Source organism: Antedon mediterranea, chromosome 4 (genome assembly GCF_964355755.1).
Source record: "Antedon mediterranea chromosome 4, ecAntMedi1.1, whole genome shotgun sequence".
Classification (NCBI taxonomy): Eukaryota; Metazoa; Echinodermata; class Crinoidea; order Comatulida; family Antedonidae; genus Antedon; species Antedon mediterranea.
Genome location: NC_092673.1, coordinates 5,102,093 through 5,118,846, shown reverse-complemented (window position 1 = coordinate 5,118,846; position 16,754 = coordinate 5,102,093). Strand labels below are relative to the sequence as shown.

General features: G+C 34.7%; 1 protein-coding gene across 3 annotated transcripts; it reads left to right on the top strand.

Moving 5' to 3' along the window:
- Nucleotides 1-208: 208 nt before the first annotated feature.
- LOC140047928 (tudor domain-containing protein 1-like) lies at nt 209-11,043 on the top strand. Of its 3 annotated transcripts, none has more exons than XM_072092958.1 (9): nt 209-493; nt 900-2,010; nt 2,517-2,652; nt 3,257-3,373; nt 3,748-4,368; nt 4,715-4,828; nt 5,385-5,558; nt 6,172-6,338; nt 9,942-11,043. In XM_072092958.1, exons 1-9 carry the CDS (start codon nt 330-332, stop codon nt 10,110-10,112), a joined length of 2,775 nt encoding a protein of 924 aa, XP_071949059.1. In that variant the 5' UTR covers nt 209-329; the 3' UTR covers nt 10,113-11,043. The 3 variants fall into 3 exon arrangements, with proteins under 3 accessions (XP_071949059.1, XP_071949058.1, XP_071949061.1); XM_072092957.1 differs by having other exon boundaries at nt 3,254-3,373; XM_072092960.1 differs by lacking the exon at nt 3,748-4,368 and having other exon boundaries at nt 3,254-3,373.
- The last annotated feature ends 5,711 nt before the right edge of the window (nt 11,044-16,754 follow it).

Sequence of the window (16,754 nt, the reverse complement as noted above, 5' to 3'; positions counted from 1 at the left end):
TGGAACCGTAATCCATAGCCATAACATCGGCAAGGGTTCGAGGCTCACTCGCTCCATGGTTCTGGTGACAGAACAAGTCTTCTCGGATATAGACTATAAACCGTAGGTCCAGTGTATACATATTGCTCGTGTGCACATTAAGGGGCTGTAGTGTTATATACATTATCCCTCATTTATTTAATAAATTAAATTGTGTTTAATCATTGAAATTAAATCATGGCAACGCATTCTGTTTTTTGTGTTTACCAGAGATTTGTGTTGAGAAAAAGCTAATAGATGCGAAATTTGCACAACCGAAGCAATCAAGACATACAGTTCTGCCCAGTGTCATGGAAAAGATTTCTACTGGTGACAAACTTGATGTGGTGGTTACATCTGTAGAAAGTGTCTCTGCCATATTTGCTACTTTGTCGGAGAATGGGTTGGCGTTAATGGAACTTCAAGACGCCCTGATGAATCGATACTCAATCCTTCCATCTAACCAGACCTACAGGTATTTGTCCATTCTTTAGCCGAGTCTGCTACAGTTGTGAGGTTGCGATTGAATACATTTAAAAGCAAGGAAAAAAACACCAATGAATTGTTTCCGTTGATGTTTATTTAGATATGGTTAACAATTGTAAATTTAATTTAAGATCACTTGTTTGGATAGGAATAGGTAAAATAGAATTGGTTTATTTTATATGGATAATAAAGGACATATGTATCACTTTACATGGGTATCATCTAGGCCTAGAAAGCGAAACGTTGATACATTATCAACTTAACATTACATTAATTTCACAGGAAACACTAGTGTACCAAAAACTTTACTTCATTTAAGTGTCAACATGCCAATTATATATATAAATATATCTATTTTTTAATAAATCTGTATTACTTTATATACATTTCTATAGTCCACAGGTGGGAGAAATTTGTGCTACAAAGTTTGTCGATAATTATTGGTATCGTGGGCGTATTTTGGCAGTTAATGGGTCAAAGGTTAAAGTGTTATATGTTGACTATGGGAACCAAGAGGTAATATCTGTAACAGACTGCCATCCACTTTCAAAATACCTTCTGAAACTAGACGAGCAGTTGGTGACCTGTAGCTTGGCCAACTCTAGGGGAAAAGATGTTATGAAGTCAGTAAAGGATTTGGAAGAAACCAGGATCAAAATACAAGTTTCTGGAAAAGTGAATGGCATATTAATGATTGAGCTATTGACCGGTGACAACACAAAAACAGAAAGTAAATCGCCGTTGTTGCCCACACCTTCTCAAGACAGTCCGACAAAGTTTCAAGAAAAAAGTAGTCCAGTCATGCGGCAAGGATACAGTAATACTACACCTCAAGAAAGAAGTCCATCCAGCAGTAACCAAGATTCGTATCGACAAAGGAGTACCTATAATAATAGATCTCCCATGAATGGTGATGTGAAATCACCAGAAAACTATGGCAATCAAGAACAGAGAGGTAAAAATTCTTACAGAAATGATGGCAAGACCTCTACTTACAATGGTTATCAACATCAGCCAAGCAACTTTCAAAAGTTCAACAATCAGAATATACCTCCTAGCCCGGTAATGGCAGAAAAATGTGAAATGATGTCATTGAAAGAGGGGAAAATAGAAACTGCGATGATCTACGTTGCAAATGGACCTAGTAGCTTTTATGTTCAGGTCAATCAACCAACCTCCGTCCGTGCCATCCAACAAATTAGTGACCCAATGTCCGAAGATTACAGCAATATAAAAGAAGTGCATTTGCCAGTCGTTGGAGAATTGTGCATCGCGAAGTTCAGTGATGACTACTGGTACAGAGCAGAAGTTTTGAGTATCGGTACTAACAAACTGAATGTTAAATTTATTGACTACGGAAACATTGATCCAGTCAAGAAAGAAGATGTTCGCCGAATCAAAGAGCCATATTCCAAAATTCCAGTTGTAGCCATCCACTGTGCCTTGCATGGTGCTCCAATCACTGATAATCCAAAAGATAAACAGTCACAAGAATTTGCGGAAAAGGTTTGTATAATATTTTGAATCATGTCTTCAATCCGAAAAGTAACAGAACAATACGAATAATTGTATGTTTAACCATGGAAGAAGTAATAACATATAATGATCTGGGTAACCTTCTATACAGATACAGTAATAAACTTCTGACCAATCAGAATCAAGCAATCCGAAACAAAATTATACCCCATCACATTGTTTTATGTTCATGGTTTATCTATTAACTCTGTCTAAACTATCAAACTTGACGTGACAAAAAAATGTGATGTGCCTATATGGGATGATGATATATCAATACCATATTTGGGCAAATCACTACCATATTTGAGCAAATCACTACCATATTTGGGCACATCACATTGTGTTGTCACATAAAGTTTGGTAATGTAGACAGAGCGTTAGTTTGTAAACACAAACAGATTTCATTTATCCCATATGTAGAATATATGATTAGAGTGGGGTCATGGATTATGTTTTCATGTTTCAAATTTTAATTTTCATTTACTGTATTGTAGTTTGTGAACAAAGTTGTTGGAGTGAAAAGAGTTGGTATCACGCCAAAAGGAGTCAGTCTTGTTGAGATATTTGACAAAAAAGGTTCCAACCGACCAATAAATGCAGACTACATCGTTCCAGTACAATCGCCAAAGCGTGAGTGAAATATTATGCATTTATGAATTTAAGCAGGAGTTGATTAAATGCCTAAGGCTCTGTTTACACTATCAAACTTTATGTGATGTGCTCATATATGGACATGATAATGTCATATCACTACCATATTTGGGCACATCACACTTTTTTTTGTCCAACTAGTTTGATGGTGTAGACAGAACGTTAGGTGTTTAAAATGAGGAACATGTACTGTAGTGCTAATTTGTGATTGGGGTAGCAGTAGCCCTGGTGTGTATTGGTACAAATTACTAGAGGCTACCTGAAATGTCTCTTGTGGGCTTGTGGAAATAATCACTTAACAATCTTGGGCTAGTTTATAAATATTATAATCCCTAACAGTGGGCTTATTTAACTTTGCCTGCCAACCAGAGTACCTTGTAACAAAAATTGTGCCATCATAAAAATACCTGAACCAAGTGTTTGAAGATATATTACATATTACCATTTAAAACATTTTTTTTTCTTCATTTTTCAGTTACTTAGACATAATAAGACCATTTAAAATTCTAATCTCTTTATAAATAATGTAATAATAATAATTTCTATATTTATGTTTGTACTATCATTTGATTATTTTCAGAAGTCGATAAAAACGTTCCAACAGTTGTATTCAGAGAGTTGGAGTTACAATGCGAAACGAAAGCAACTGTTATGTATGTCGTCAGTCCATCTGAGTTCTACTGTACAAGGGTGGAAGGTGGTAAGTAATTAATCCATGTCTTAATCCTTAATCCTCGTAAATTTTCATATATTCATCATATTGTTCCTAATCCTGTATCTTAATCCTCAACCTTCATCTTTTTAATTATAATTTCAAGAGTTATCCATTTGTCTTTATTTAATTGTCTATTGTTATCTGTGTCTTTACTCATCTCATCGACATCATCATTATTAGTTATTGTTTCTCAATTCAACATTTATTTTTGACAAAAATCAACATGGATACGTACAAGACAAGAAGAAAAAGAAATAGAGAATCATTTAGTTCAGGGAGGACATAGGCCAATAAAAATAACATATGATTTATTTGCCTTCAACGTTCGATATTGCATTATAGAATCATTTTTCTATTAGATGTTCCTACAACAGTCGAGTCTACAAAGTATGTAACTAATGATCCACTAGATGCTAGGTCCGAGCCCAAAACACTTATCATCAGCGACTCGATAGTAAGAGACTTTGACGAAGATATTCTAGAAAATACAAAAGTTGTGTGTCTTCGAGGGAGAAGAGTAATCGACATTAAACATCATTTAGATGAAGCGCCTGTACATGAATTTAGTACAGTAATAATTCACGGCAGTACGAACGATTGCACGACAGAAGCTGATGAGAAATTTGCAGAGGGTGTCTATGATGAGATTTTCGACGATCTAAAGAGGAGGGCGCCGGATTTGACCATTGCGTTCTCAACCGTATGTCCTCGGTTTGATGATGGATCCTTTCAAGCGCATGTCAATAAGTTAAACTATAAACTCCGGGAATTGTCGGTGCAAAGCGGTTGTATACAGATTAACAACGATGTCAATTTTCTGTTAAATGATGGCACCGTGGATCGTTCCACTCTGGACAGACGTGGTCTTCATCTTTCTAGAGTTGGCAGTTTGCGACTCCTTAAGAACATCAACGACAAACATCGCATTATTCGGGATAAAAAAGAAACGCAAAATGTTCAATGTTCCAATCCTATAAGTGGTGAGGCTCATTTTGATATTTTGGCATGCAGTCAATATACATGTGTATTCACTAAACTTTCTTAAGTTTCGTCATGTAACCAAAAAGAATTTATGCAGATTAGGCCTGTACAGGCCTACAGCAGCCATAGTGTCACGATCACCACACCAGGAGGCGATCCCCCTAATTGCATGCCAAGTTATTTAATATTTATTTTCACACGACCAACGGCTTTACATCTCATCCAAAGAACAAGGCGATGAGTTTGAAGCATAAAGATGGAACAATACATATATGTATTTTTATCGACCTTTATTGTTGTATCCTAATTTGATTTATTTAAATTTATTATTTGTTCTAATTTCAGATATTCTTGCACTTAAGAACCTTATGGAAAGCCTAAACATAAGATACGCCAACAAGGGAAAGAATTACGACTACGTTCCAAGGAAGGGCGAGATGTGCTGCAGTATATTTGCAGGTATGTATGATATTAATTGCCCAACTTCTTATAACAACATGTATACTATTACCTGATACAAATAAAGGTCTTTATTCTGGATGAGGCTGTTATTCCAAAAACACACCTTGAAGCTTTTTTATAACTGAAGCACCATTGGTTTGGAACCAGCTCCACTCCATATCTGTCCGTGTCAATCTATTATCAAGCAATTCAAGTCAATCTCATCCGTTTCATAATTTTTTATGGTCTTTGAGACATCGGTAAACAGAGCTTTAAAAATGTTTATTATTATTATTCAAATATTGTTTATCCACACATGTATTTGTTTATTGTGTCACACACTGAATTCTAGCAGGTTTACCATGATTGAATGATTGATTTGGATGATTCAACGAATCATCCAAATCAGGCCTCTTTCTCTTCCAAGCTTTTACAAAATTACACACTGCTATGTACCATTCATTGATAATTACCAGAAGATTAAACTATTGATTTTAACATAAAGTTAATGGTCACAGAAATATGCAATGAGTGTAATTTGAAATTGACTGCTTTTCATTCATTCTCTTAAAAGAGGACCAGAGTTGGTACAGAGCTCTTGTTTTGGATGTTAACGTCGACAATCAGTGTGCCTCTGTCCAGTATGTAGATTATGGCAACAAAGCGAAGGTTGCGTTTGACAGCGTTCACCCACTCGACAAGGAATTTTCAACTACACCATGCTTAGCTATAAAGTGTTGCTTAGCTGGTAGGTTTTTTTTACCAATATTTTTGACACTGTATTATTTATCTGTTTCTATCTATTATGTGATAAAACTTTCAGCATTGCAGTAATAATTTTAAAATTGTGTATTAAAACCAGCTAATTGTTGACATGCTGTTGCAAAAAAATATGATTAATCTTAGTTTTTTTCCCAAAAATATAATATTGAATAACTATAGTTGAATTCTCCCCAATATGCTATCAATAAGTTTGACTAATTTCCAGATACTAGACAACTAGTTTTTAAGTTCTATAGAGTTGGTCAGCGAAAGTTAACACGAGAGCTACTAACATAAGTAGAAGTTCAGTGGCAAGAGCGATATGCATCATACGTATTACACATTGTCTATTTCGTGCCTAGCTTACCTGGATAAACCGACAATTGCCCATGCTGTCCTCAGGGAGGGCTTGGATACGAAACTAACAAGTTTCTAGAACACCTCTGAACAATAATGGACTATTCCAAAACCACGCCCTCATGTGGAAACGCTCCAATGTACCACCATCATTATTTCTTTCTTTTCTATTTCACATCATTTTATTGAATCGGGTAAATGAATTTTAGAGTATAAACTTTTTCTGTTTTTTTCTATTTAAGGAACCCGTCCAGACCAAGGCAGTGCATGGTCTGAGGGAGCTATTGAGAGAGTTAAAGATGTTCTTGGGCAAGGTGAAAAGCTTTTGCATATAAAACTGATGTCGCATGACGATGGATGGAATTATATTGAAGTTGCAGATCCCACCACAAATGAAGTCTTAAACAAGGTATGGTAGATTACAAAGATTTAGCTTGTTGGTGATGCACACTTTTAATTGTCAATCTCATCATCATCTTAAACGCTAATCGTTGTTAGACATTGGGCGTCTCACTTGTGTTCGCCACTCTGTACGTTTTTGAGCAAGCATGTGTATAGGTTCGCATGTGAAAAGTTCTGTATCCTTTTTGATGTTTACCATCCATGTTGTTGTCAATTGTCAATCTAGCTCGTCAAACATTGAAGCAGTGTTTGTAATAAACCGTTGGTAACATCAGCATCCAATACAGTATGACTGCCATTAAAGGGACATTTTCTTAACCAAACAAAGTGTAGATATTGTTGAAACGCCTAAGTCGAATCTAATAGGACCGGTATAAAAATTCGAGTTACGCGAACTTCGACTTTGCCAAAAAAATGCTAGGCCTAGGCCTAGGTTCGCTCACTAGCCGCGCTATGGCTAGGCCTAGTGGACCCTGCCCTGTCGCGATCGCGGCCCACGCGATGAGCCTTCTTGAATTGAGTTTGCTTAGCTAGCTAGCTAGGCCTAATAAATGCTAAGCCTCTTTATCGGCAATGATAAACTGTATTTTCTTTTATGGTTTAAGCCCAAAACAATACAAAAACGTATAATAAATACATTTCGGTTCTTATTTGAAATCGGTATCCATTGTTTATTGCCATCTGTCTAGCACAAAATAGGTCAATTCAATTCATCGACATTTTTATTCCATAATCAAAATAAAAACATATACAAATACAATACAAATAATAAGATAATGGAATGGGATACAAAATAAGCACAAGTGCTTTAAGCATGTAACCCTAACAAAAAGATCAAACAATTAGTACAAACAAAAAGAACAAACCAAAATAACATAATGTGATTTACTTAACTTAAATATTTCTATTGTTATAATATTGCTTTAATCTCTGTTTAAACAAACTTAAAGTGGGGGATTGTTTTATATAGTCTGTTAAATTGTTCCAAATATGTGTTCCTTGGTAGGAAATACATTGCTGTCCGACTTTGGTGCGTTTTAGTTGTGGACAGTAGTTTGACCTGTTTCTAGTTGAGTAATTATGGAATGAGGCAGATGTACTAAATAAGTTATTAAATGATTCAGGTAATAGATTATGTTTATATTGATACATAAATATAGCAGTGTGTTTCGTATAAAGGTCAAAAATATTTAATGTTTGGGTTGAAATAAAAAGTGGATGAGAAGGATGCATAAAATGAACATGACAAATATTTCTAAGTGCTTTTTTCTGGAGAATATGTATACGGTTTAAGTTTGTAGCAGAAGTAGCACCCCATACTGTGATAGCATACGTTATTCTAGGTAATATAAGTGCATTGTATACCGTTAACAAGATTTTACTTGATAACATAGACTTCACTTTGTTTAAGACACCAATTATTCTAGAAATACTGTTTGCTACCTCATTTACATGAAAATTAAACGATAAAGTTTCATCCAGAAATAAGCCTAGAAATTTAACTTCAGTAGCTTTTACTATACATTCATTTCCCATCCTCAATTCTAGTGAGGTAGTGTCAGCTGACTTATTTCTAGCCTTAAATATAACATATTTTGATTTGTTTACATTTAGCGTTAATTTGTTAGCAATAAACCAGTCCGAAAGTATAGATAACTCCTGGTTCATTGTATCAAAAGCTTGAGTAATATCATTGTGACTATAAAACACATTTGTGTCATCTGCATACATAATCATGTCTACATGGTTACATGCTAGACTAATATCATTAATGAATATAAGAAATAATAATGGACCCAATATGGATCCCTGAGGAACTCCAGTGTTTACTGTCATTTTACTAGATGCAGTATTAACAATAAATGTGTATTGTAGTCTTTTTTTAAGATAGTTTGAGAACCAGTTTAGCGGAACTCCTCTTATACCATAAAATCTTAACTTATCTAATAATATATCATGATCGATTGTATCAAACGCTTTTGATAAATCAAGGAAAACTCCTAGTGTGAACTCTTTATTCTCAATAGCGTTTGTGATTTTTTCAATCGATTGTATTAAAGCATGACTAGTTGAATGGTGTTGTCTAAATCCATACTGTGTTTTACTCAGTACGTTATATTTTGAGAGGTAACAAATCGTTTGATCATACACAATCCTCTCAAATATTTTGGAAAAAAAGGGTAAAATGGAAATAGGCCGATAATTATTTATATCGGAGATGTCACCATTCTTAAATACCGGGATAACTTTAGCAATTTTTATATCAGCCGGGACACAGCCCGATGATAATGACGTATTAATAATATGCAATAAAGGTTTTAAAATAAACGGGGAAGCAGATTTTATGAGTTGGGCACTTATACCATCATGGCCAGGAGAAGTATTCTTTGTGTTTTTAATATAGTGGTTAAGTTCATGTTCAGTAACAGGCTTAAAAAACATTGAAGAGGTAAAATTTCTCTTTAAGAAAGTTCTGTGGGTGATTTCTTCATTTTGAGATTCATGCCTAAATTTATTATTTAGTTTTTCTCCAATATTAATAAAAAAAGAGTTGAATGCATCAGCTTTCTCATCATTATCAGAGAAAGTCTCAGTACCCAATTTTATTTTTGTAGGCAAATTGGTAGTCTTTTTCCTACCCATTATATCATTTAGGATTGTCCACGTTTTTTTAATATCTTGTTTATTTCGTTCAAACTGGACCATATAATATTCTTTTTTCCGATTTCTAATAGTAGTGGTTAACTTGTTTCTAAAATGTATGTACGTACCCACAAAACGCCGCTCAAGTTCTCAACTCTTAAACAACTCATACACTATACACTAGCGCGAGTTAGTTGTAGGACGCCACCTATACTATACAACCTGCTTGAGAGAACCGATATGGTCCCACATTATCCCCTGTGTTGTTTGTTTATCGAATTACGTACGTTTCATCGGCTTTTTTAGCACGTTGTTGCCGCGTAATTAGTGACTTCGACTTATACGATATAAATCACTAAAGAATGTGTGTATTCGGACTTAGAAAAATTCGACTTACAAATAAAAATTACACAGTAATGTATAGGAAAGAATTAGGACTTTCCTAAAAATTCGACTTTCGCGATTTTTCGACTTACGCGAATTCGACTTAGGCGGAGTCGACAGTATTACTCATTCATTTCACAGGAAGTTATCTTAGTAGGGGTGTCCCAAAAGATAGGTTCTCTGTATTTAAATTCTAAAAATAAAAATGTTTAGAGAGGTTAGGGGGTATTGACAGTGTTCAAAAACACAATGTGTGTAGTTCCCAGGTCAATCGAAACTCCCTAAAGGCCAAATTACACAGACGAGTGGCAACGGTAATAACAATTATAGAATCTTATATATAGAATGTTATTCCTTATGACCATTTATACACAACAAGGAGCGGACGAGCGGTTTCCGTTTGGAATAAATACAGGTTCTACGTAGGACAAGCATGGCTTTCCGCTTACCGTTACAGCTCGTCTGTGTAAATTGGTCTTTATACTGATTAAGAAATGCTATTTAACCATTTTCTTGTTCCAAGATCCACCAAGTATAACATATTTAATAATAATATCTATATATACTCTATTATTCATTATAGGTTTTCCAGAATGCATCCCCTGTTACAGGTATACACGATACTCCGTTGTCATCCCACAGACCAGCTTTCTTGCCATCTCCATCTACCGACACGGATGCGTTGCTGCTTGAAAAATATGAACAGAAGAAACGAGAACTTGAGGAACTACAGAATATGCTTCAGAAACATTGATATTAATGGTAACTGCATAAGAAAACAAACTCTTTTTTTTTCAAAAAGTTTCTTTTTCAGGTAGAAATGAATGAAATGAAATTAATACCTTGATTCTTATCTTATTGAATGGTCTTAGACCCCATTTACACTTACGATTAGGTCCTAGGCCGGCCCATGATCGGGTCTAAATTGTAAGTGTAAATGTCTAGTCTTCTAATAAAGTATAATTAGCTTAGGTTATTTTGAAAACAAAATTATTATTTTTTTCTTAAGCAAGTTTGGTAAACGTGACCCCTGGTGCTCGAGATCAATCAATTTATAATGCATCCCTCTTGAAAAGATTGAATATACACTATTTGAGCTTTAGCATTTGTACAGCCCACATAGTGGTAACGCATACGCATTTTATCCTAACTTAAGTCAACTAGCTAACCTAGCCTACCCAGTGGCGTAACAGCTATGAGCGCTCACTGGCTAAACCCAGGGAGCTTGAACAGTACCCAGAGGAAAAAACAGGCATTAAAATATGTTGAAAAGGACTAGAAACGTCCAAGGCCTTAAGCGTTAGAGGGCCCCTTAGAGTTCCTAAACTAGGGGCCTCCGGTCTCTAGGTTTGCCGCTTCCATTAATTTACGTACATGCATTAATAAACAAATCATTCTCCATCAATATCCATGACATTGGCTAACATCGGTTGAGAGTTCAACTTTTCTGATTTGTCTGGTGAATTAGAAGCGCCCTCCTGATGCCTGTAGTGACAGTATAGCAATTCCGGTTCCGATCTGGCGAATCGAACATCAATGTTTCGTTTTCACGACGCTCCACTTGGCTATGCGCCAATTGTTATGCACGTAGCCGAAACTGTGAAAGACCCTTTATACAATACAGTGCCCACATGCACACCAATCTTGTAATCTCAATAATTGGGTAAAAATCCTCTTATGTAAAATCCAATTCTTCTATAGTTTCACATGTCAATACTGTGAAATTTCAACTCGCAATGTTGTGTTTTTACTGTGCAACTGTGTCATTTTTTTTGGCTTTGCAAAAAATGTTATGACCACGTAGGAGCATTTTTGTATTTTGTGTCTGGTTTTTACAGAAGCTCTGTGTAGGTGCTTTTGTGACTGAAAATATGTTTTGTAGGCAATGTGGCAAAAACATACATTTTTTTCTGTGTTCTTTGCAACAACATGTATAATAATCCACTTATTTTTCAGTAGAACAAGCATTGTGAATTAAGCCCCCTACAAGATTTTTTCGTAAAGACACAGAAAAGTCTTGAAGCGCTTATGCAAGGACTTATTGTTATGCTTCACCATTCTAAAAAAAAAAGTGGGGTTATAATACATTTTATAACACCAACTAAACCTTTAAAATCTTGTTAATTGAACAAGAGTTAAGGCAATAGGAGTTTGCATAACATTAATAAATTGTGACACCATCATGCAAATTCTGATTCTTTAAACCTTTGTCAGTCAGGTCATGAGTTAAGGGTCTTTCAAACATGTTACGGTTCCAGTACGGCGAATCAAATGCTAATGTTTCTTATTTCTCGACGCTCCATGCGGCTATGCGCGTAGACGCGTAAAAATAAAACATTGTTCAATTGGATTTGTTGGTGCCGGACCGGAACCGTATCGGAACAGGTGTGAAAGACCCTTAAGTGTGGTCATAGCCTATTTAGCCAAGACAATAATATCACCTGAACAAGTCTCTTCATTAACTCTTATGGGTTAGGGATAGGTTCATTAAAAGTATAACATTACATTTTCATTGCCCTACCTTAAGGTTGCCGGTTTGATATGGGTAGTTAAAAATAACAATCCTCCTCAGTGCCCCTCTCCCACCCCCTCCTCATGTATTGGAAGGGAACCTTGTTAATCTTAATAAAATGCATTTTCCACATATACTTTAAAACAATATTTATAATCCCAGAATAATCTTTGTATGTTCAAGTAAATTCCACTGCGTATGGCCAACTTGCATTACTGTTCTCAATCAGTGAGGTCTTGGTGTCTGCTTGGACTTGTTGTTAGAAGGTTGAAAGTTTTGTTATAGAAATGTTGTTATTTTGATTATATTGTTAATCATAATGCATTATTCACATACACTTCTTTAAAACAATATTTATAATCCCAGAATAATCTTTGTATGTTCAAGTAAATTCCACTGCGTATGGCCAACTTGCATTACTGTTCTCAATCAGTGGGATCTTGGTGTCTGCTTGGACTTGTTGTTAGAAGGTTGAAAGTTTTGTTATAGAAATATTGTTGTTATGTTGATTATACTGCATTTTTGTATCTTGGTTTGTTGTTCCAAGGATTCTTTGAAAAATTGACAATTGAAACAATTGATTTCACTGCAAGGACGAATTTTCAAATACCTGTATACAGGGAATTACTTTTATCATAACTGCATTTCTCTGCTATTGCAGAAGCAATAACTTCATGCATGATTTAAAGTTATTTTTAAAAGCTTCAAGAAAAGGTGTGATAATTCACAGAAGCTATTGCCCATTTAATTATTCCTTAAAGCTTAAAATCTGTGACTTTTAGGCAGTGATGCTTTGAAGATATTTATGCATTTACAAACTTCATTCTTCATTCATTTTTTATGGAGAATTATAAAGTTTTTTAATCAAATGTTTTCGCAGAGAAAAAAGATTTTCTGCCCTTTCATTATTTTTCACTACAAGAACAAATTGTTGCAATTTTTAACCGGTTGAATACTGGTGCAACTTGTTTCCCGAGCTCTGATTGGTTGCAAAAGCAAAATAACTTTGAACTAGAATTCGTTATTTAAAGCATTTTGAAACCCTTTTTATCTCAAGCATAAATTGTTCTGTAAACGGTTATTAAATCTTATTTTTTACAGCAAATTTTATCTCATGAATCATCATAACTATTGCAGGTTGTACATTTTTGCATCACAAACCCTTTCACATGTCTGTTTTAAACCTTTTACACTGTCAAGCTAAATGCAAGTGTGTGAGATGCCTTCAGGGCCAAAGTTAATTGGTTGTCCCCTGATTACTGGTTGATTCTGGTATTCCAAAAAACATTTCCCATCGCTTGTTTGAATTGAGGTATCCTCATTAAGTTAAGGCCAATTTACACAGACGAGTGGTAACAGTAAGCCAAAAACCACAAAGCTTGACCCATGTAGAATATGTATCTATCCTGTTGCTATCTATCTGAATCTTACCTTAACCGCTCGACTGTGTAAATTGGCCTTTATCCTATCCGATTCTCAGTGCTGTATAATATTTTCCCAGTATCATAGGAATATTAATACAGTATTAATAATATTTATTCAGCATGACCTGAACAGTTGCCTACTCTTGCTATTTGGTAATGCAGTATTAGATATTTATGCATTTACAAACTTAATTCTTTATTGTTTTTTGTTTTGTGGAGAATTATAAAGTTTATTAATCAAATATTTTCGCAGAGAAAAAAGATTTTTGCTGCCCCTTCATTATTTTCCACTACAAGAACAAATTGTGATTTTCTTTCCGGTTGCATGAATACTGGTGCTCATAAGCACATACAGCTCGTTTCTTGAGCTCTGATTGGTTGCAAAAGCAAACAATTAATGACCAAGAATTTGTTATTTTAAAGCATTTTGAAACTCTTTTTATCTCAAGCATAAATTTGTATTAAATATTATTTTTTACAGCAAATTTTGCACATTTTTGCATCACAAACCCTTTCACATGTCTATTTTAACCCTTTTACACTGTCAAGCTAAATGCAAGTCTGTGAGACACCTTTGTTGTTTTCCCCTTACCGTTACTGCTCGTCTGTGTAAATTGGCCTTTATGGGGGTATCCTATCCGATTCTCAGTGCTATATCTCTACTACAATATTTGCCCAGTATCATAGGAATATTAATAATAATAATAATATTTATTCAGCATGTCATTTAAGTACACTCTTGCCAGGAGCAATCAATAGGCCTGAACGGTTACCTACTCTTGCTATTGGTAATGCAGCATCTCATTTGTATTGCATGCATGGTTAATGTATCATGTAAAGTTAGGTTAAGAGTTAGATTATTGTATCATATGATCACACATGTGATGTTGTATTACCAAATCTTGCTATAATACTGGAGAAATATAGATACAGCACCGAGAATCTGGTCGGTATCCTCATTATAGGCGTATCCCCTTATTAGGGGCGTATCCCCTTATTAGGGGTTTTCCCACAGTAGGGGTTAAACTTTTTAGCAGTGTCTTGTGATTAGGGGTGTCCAAAAAGAGGGAATCTACTGTAGTTTTATTAGGTCCTCTTCGTGGTATAATAACACGTGAGGGCGTGTGGCGCAGTGTGTTGGACTACCGATCGTCAGACCTAGGTTCGAATCCAACTCTCGCCGCATTGCTTGTATCCGTAGGCAAGATACTTTACTTACGTTGCCTCTCTCAACCCAGGTGTATAAATGGGTACCCAGTTAGATCTAGACACAACTGCGCTGGTTACCGGCTGCATTATGGGAGTATGTTTCCATACGTGTTTGATCCCAAAAAATACTGGGGTAATAATGCCTGTAAAGCGCCTTTGAGCATGATTACTCATAAAAAGGGCGCTATATAAATCTGGTATTATTATTATTATTATATTATAATTGATTTTCAAGTTTCCTAAATCTCCAAAATGAATATCATACCAAGAATCTTTTCTTCAATATGATTAATTATTATTATTGAATACACTACATGTTTCTTGCTGTAAGCCAACAATTCTTTCCGTCTACCATGGATAAACATCATGGTGCTGCTTTAGGAAAAGAAAACATTCTGTATCTGTATTACACCCAACTCTTACAAGGTACAAAAATGTAATTTTAAGAAAAAAAATGTATTTTAAATTCACCTGTGTATCCTTGTCATTTGATTGGTTTCATATCATCTGCTGTGCATTATTTGGTGGCATTTATCATTGGAGGCATGTTCAGCTCTTCTCCTACCTAGGGAGACTGTAGCCTATAATGGCTCTACATGGCCGACTTCTTTTTTTTTTTTTTTCATTTCCCAACCAACATGATCATATTTAATGGGCCTAGGCTTATGTTTTAATAAAGTAAATTTTTCAGCTTTTCTTCTACCTGGGGAGCCCTTGGCATATTGTGGCTATACATGGCTGTCTTCTGATCATATTTAATAAGCCTAGGCTTCTGTTTTAAAGTAAACTTTTCAGCTTTTCTCCCCACTTATTGAGTCTGTAGCCTATAATGGCTCTACATGGCCGATTTCTGATCATATTTAATGGGCCTAGGCTTCTGTTTTAAAGTAAACTTTTCAGCTTTTCTCCCCACTTATTGAGTCTGTAGCCTATAATGGCTCTACATGGCCGACTTCTGATCATATTTAATGGGCCTAGGCTTCTGTTTTAAAGTAAACTTTTCAGCCTTTCTCCTACCTAATGAGCCCGTAGTCTATAATGGCTATACAAAGCCATATTCCAATCACATTTAATGGGCCTAGGCTTCTGTATTTGATTCAAGATGGAAGCAGCTTATAATGATTGTTTCATGTTCTTTGACTGGGGAGAATTTTTGCATTTGTTGTACCATTGAAATATTTTCTAAATTCAACTCATTCATAAGCATTCATTATTTGTTTTATAACACATCTGTTGTAAAGTAAACTTTTAAAATATATTGTCCCCCTGAAAAAATGATTTTTAAAATTGTTTTTTTTTTAATGTCATTTTAATGTCACATAATATTTATCCACTTTGAACAAAAATTGAATCTACAAAAAAATGTATTTACCTAAAAACTGTTATAATAATCTGTTCAAAAAAAGATATCAAAAAATAGTTTTAGCTTTCCGCCCTACTGGATCCGCCTGTTGTAATCCACTGCTTCCATCTTTAATCAATGTTTAAAGATTTCCACCTTGTTCCGAGTTTTGTGTGAACATTTTTTTTGGTGAAGTGCTATACAAAAGACAATTATTATTATTATTATTTAAAGATGTATTGTCAACCAAAAACATGAAAAATGAAGGTTAATAAAAAAAAAACAATTTGAATAGTCATTTTGCAGTTTTAATGGAAGTTAATCACTGTCGTAGAAAAAAAAACTCATTGACTTCCAGTCAATCTGACTATTTTTTGCTTTAAATTACAGGTGTTATTTAATACAAATCTGTTGATCCCCGTAACTTTAACAATTGACAATAAAAATGTCTGGAAATCATGATATTCTATCCCTTGGTAAATAATTTTTTTTCTCGATCCAATTTTTGATCAAAATAACTATTATGTGACATTAAAATGTGGCATATTCAACAACAAAAATTGTAAAATATAATTTCTTCAAGGAGACTATATATCTTTAAGGCTATTAGTATTAGAGGTTGTACCATTCAAAAAGGCAGCACATGTGCTCTGCAATTAATTTGTATTGTTTTTTCTTTGATTTCTAAATAAGAAGTTAATTGTTCAAAAACAAAAAGGTGTAGATATTAGAAAGCCTTTAAAGTAATGATACAATAGATGTTATCTTCACAGGAAAATGTGTGAAACTGTAATAGCATACCCCTATCAAACTTTAGCCACCCACCAACAATATTGGCTAATTTATTTTCACAATAAATCATGTTTTAAAATACCAAATGCACAGTTAGTTTTAAGGTATAAATATATG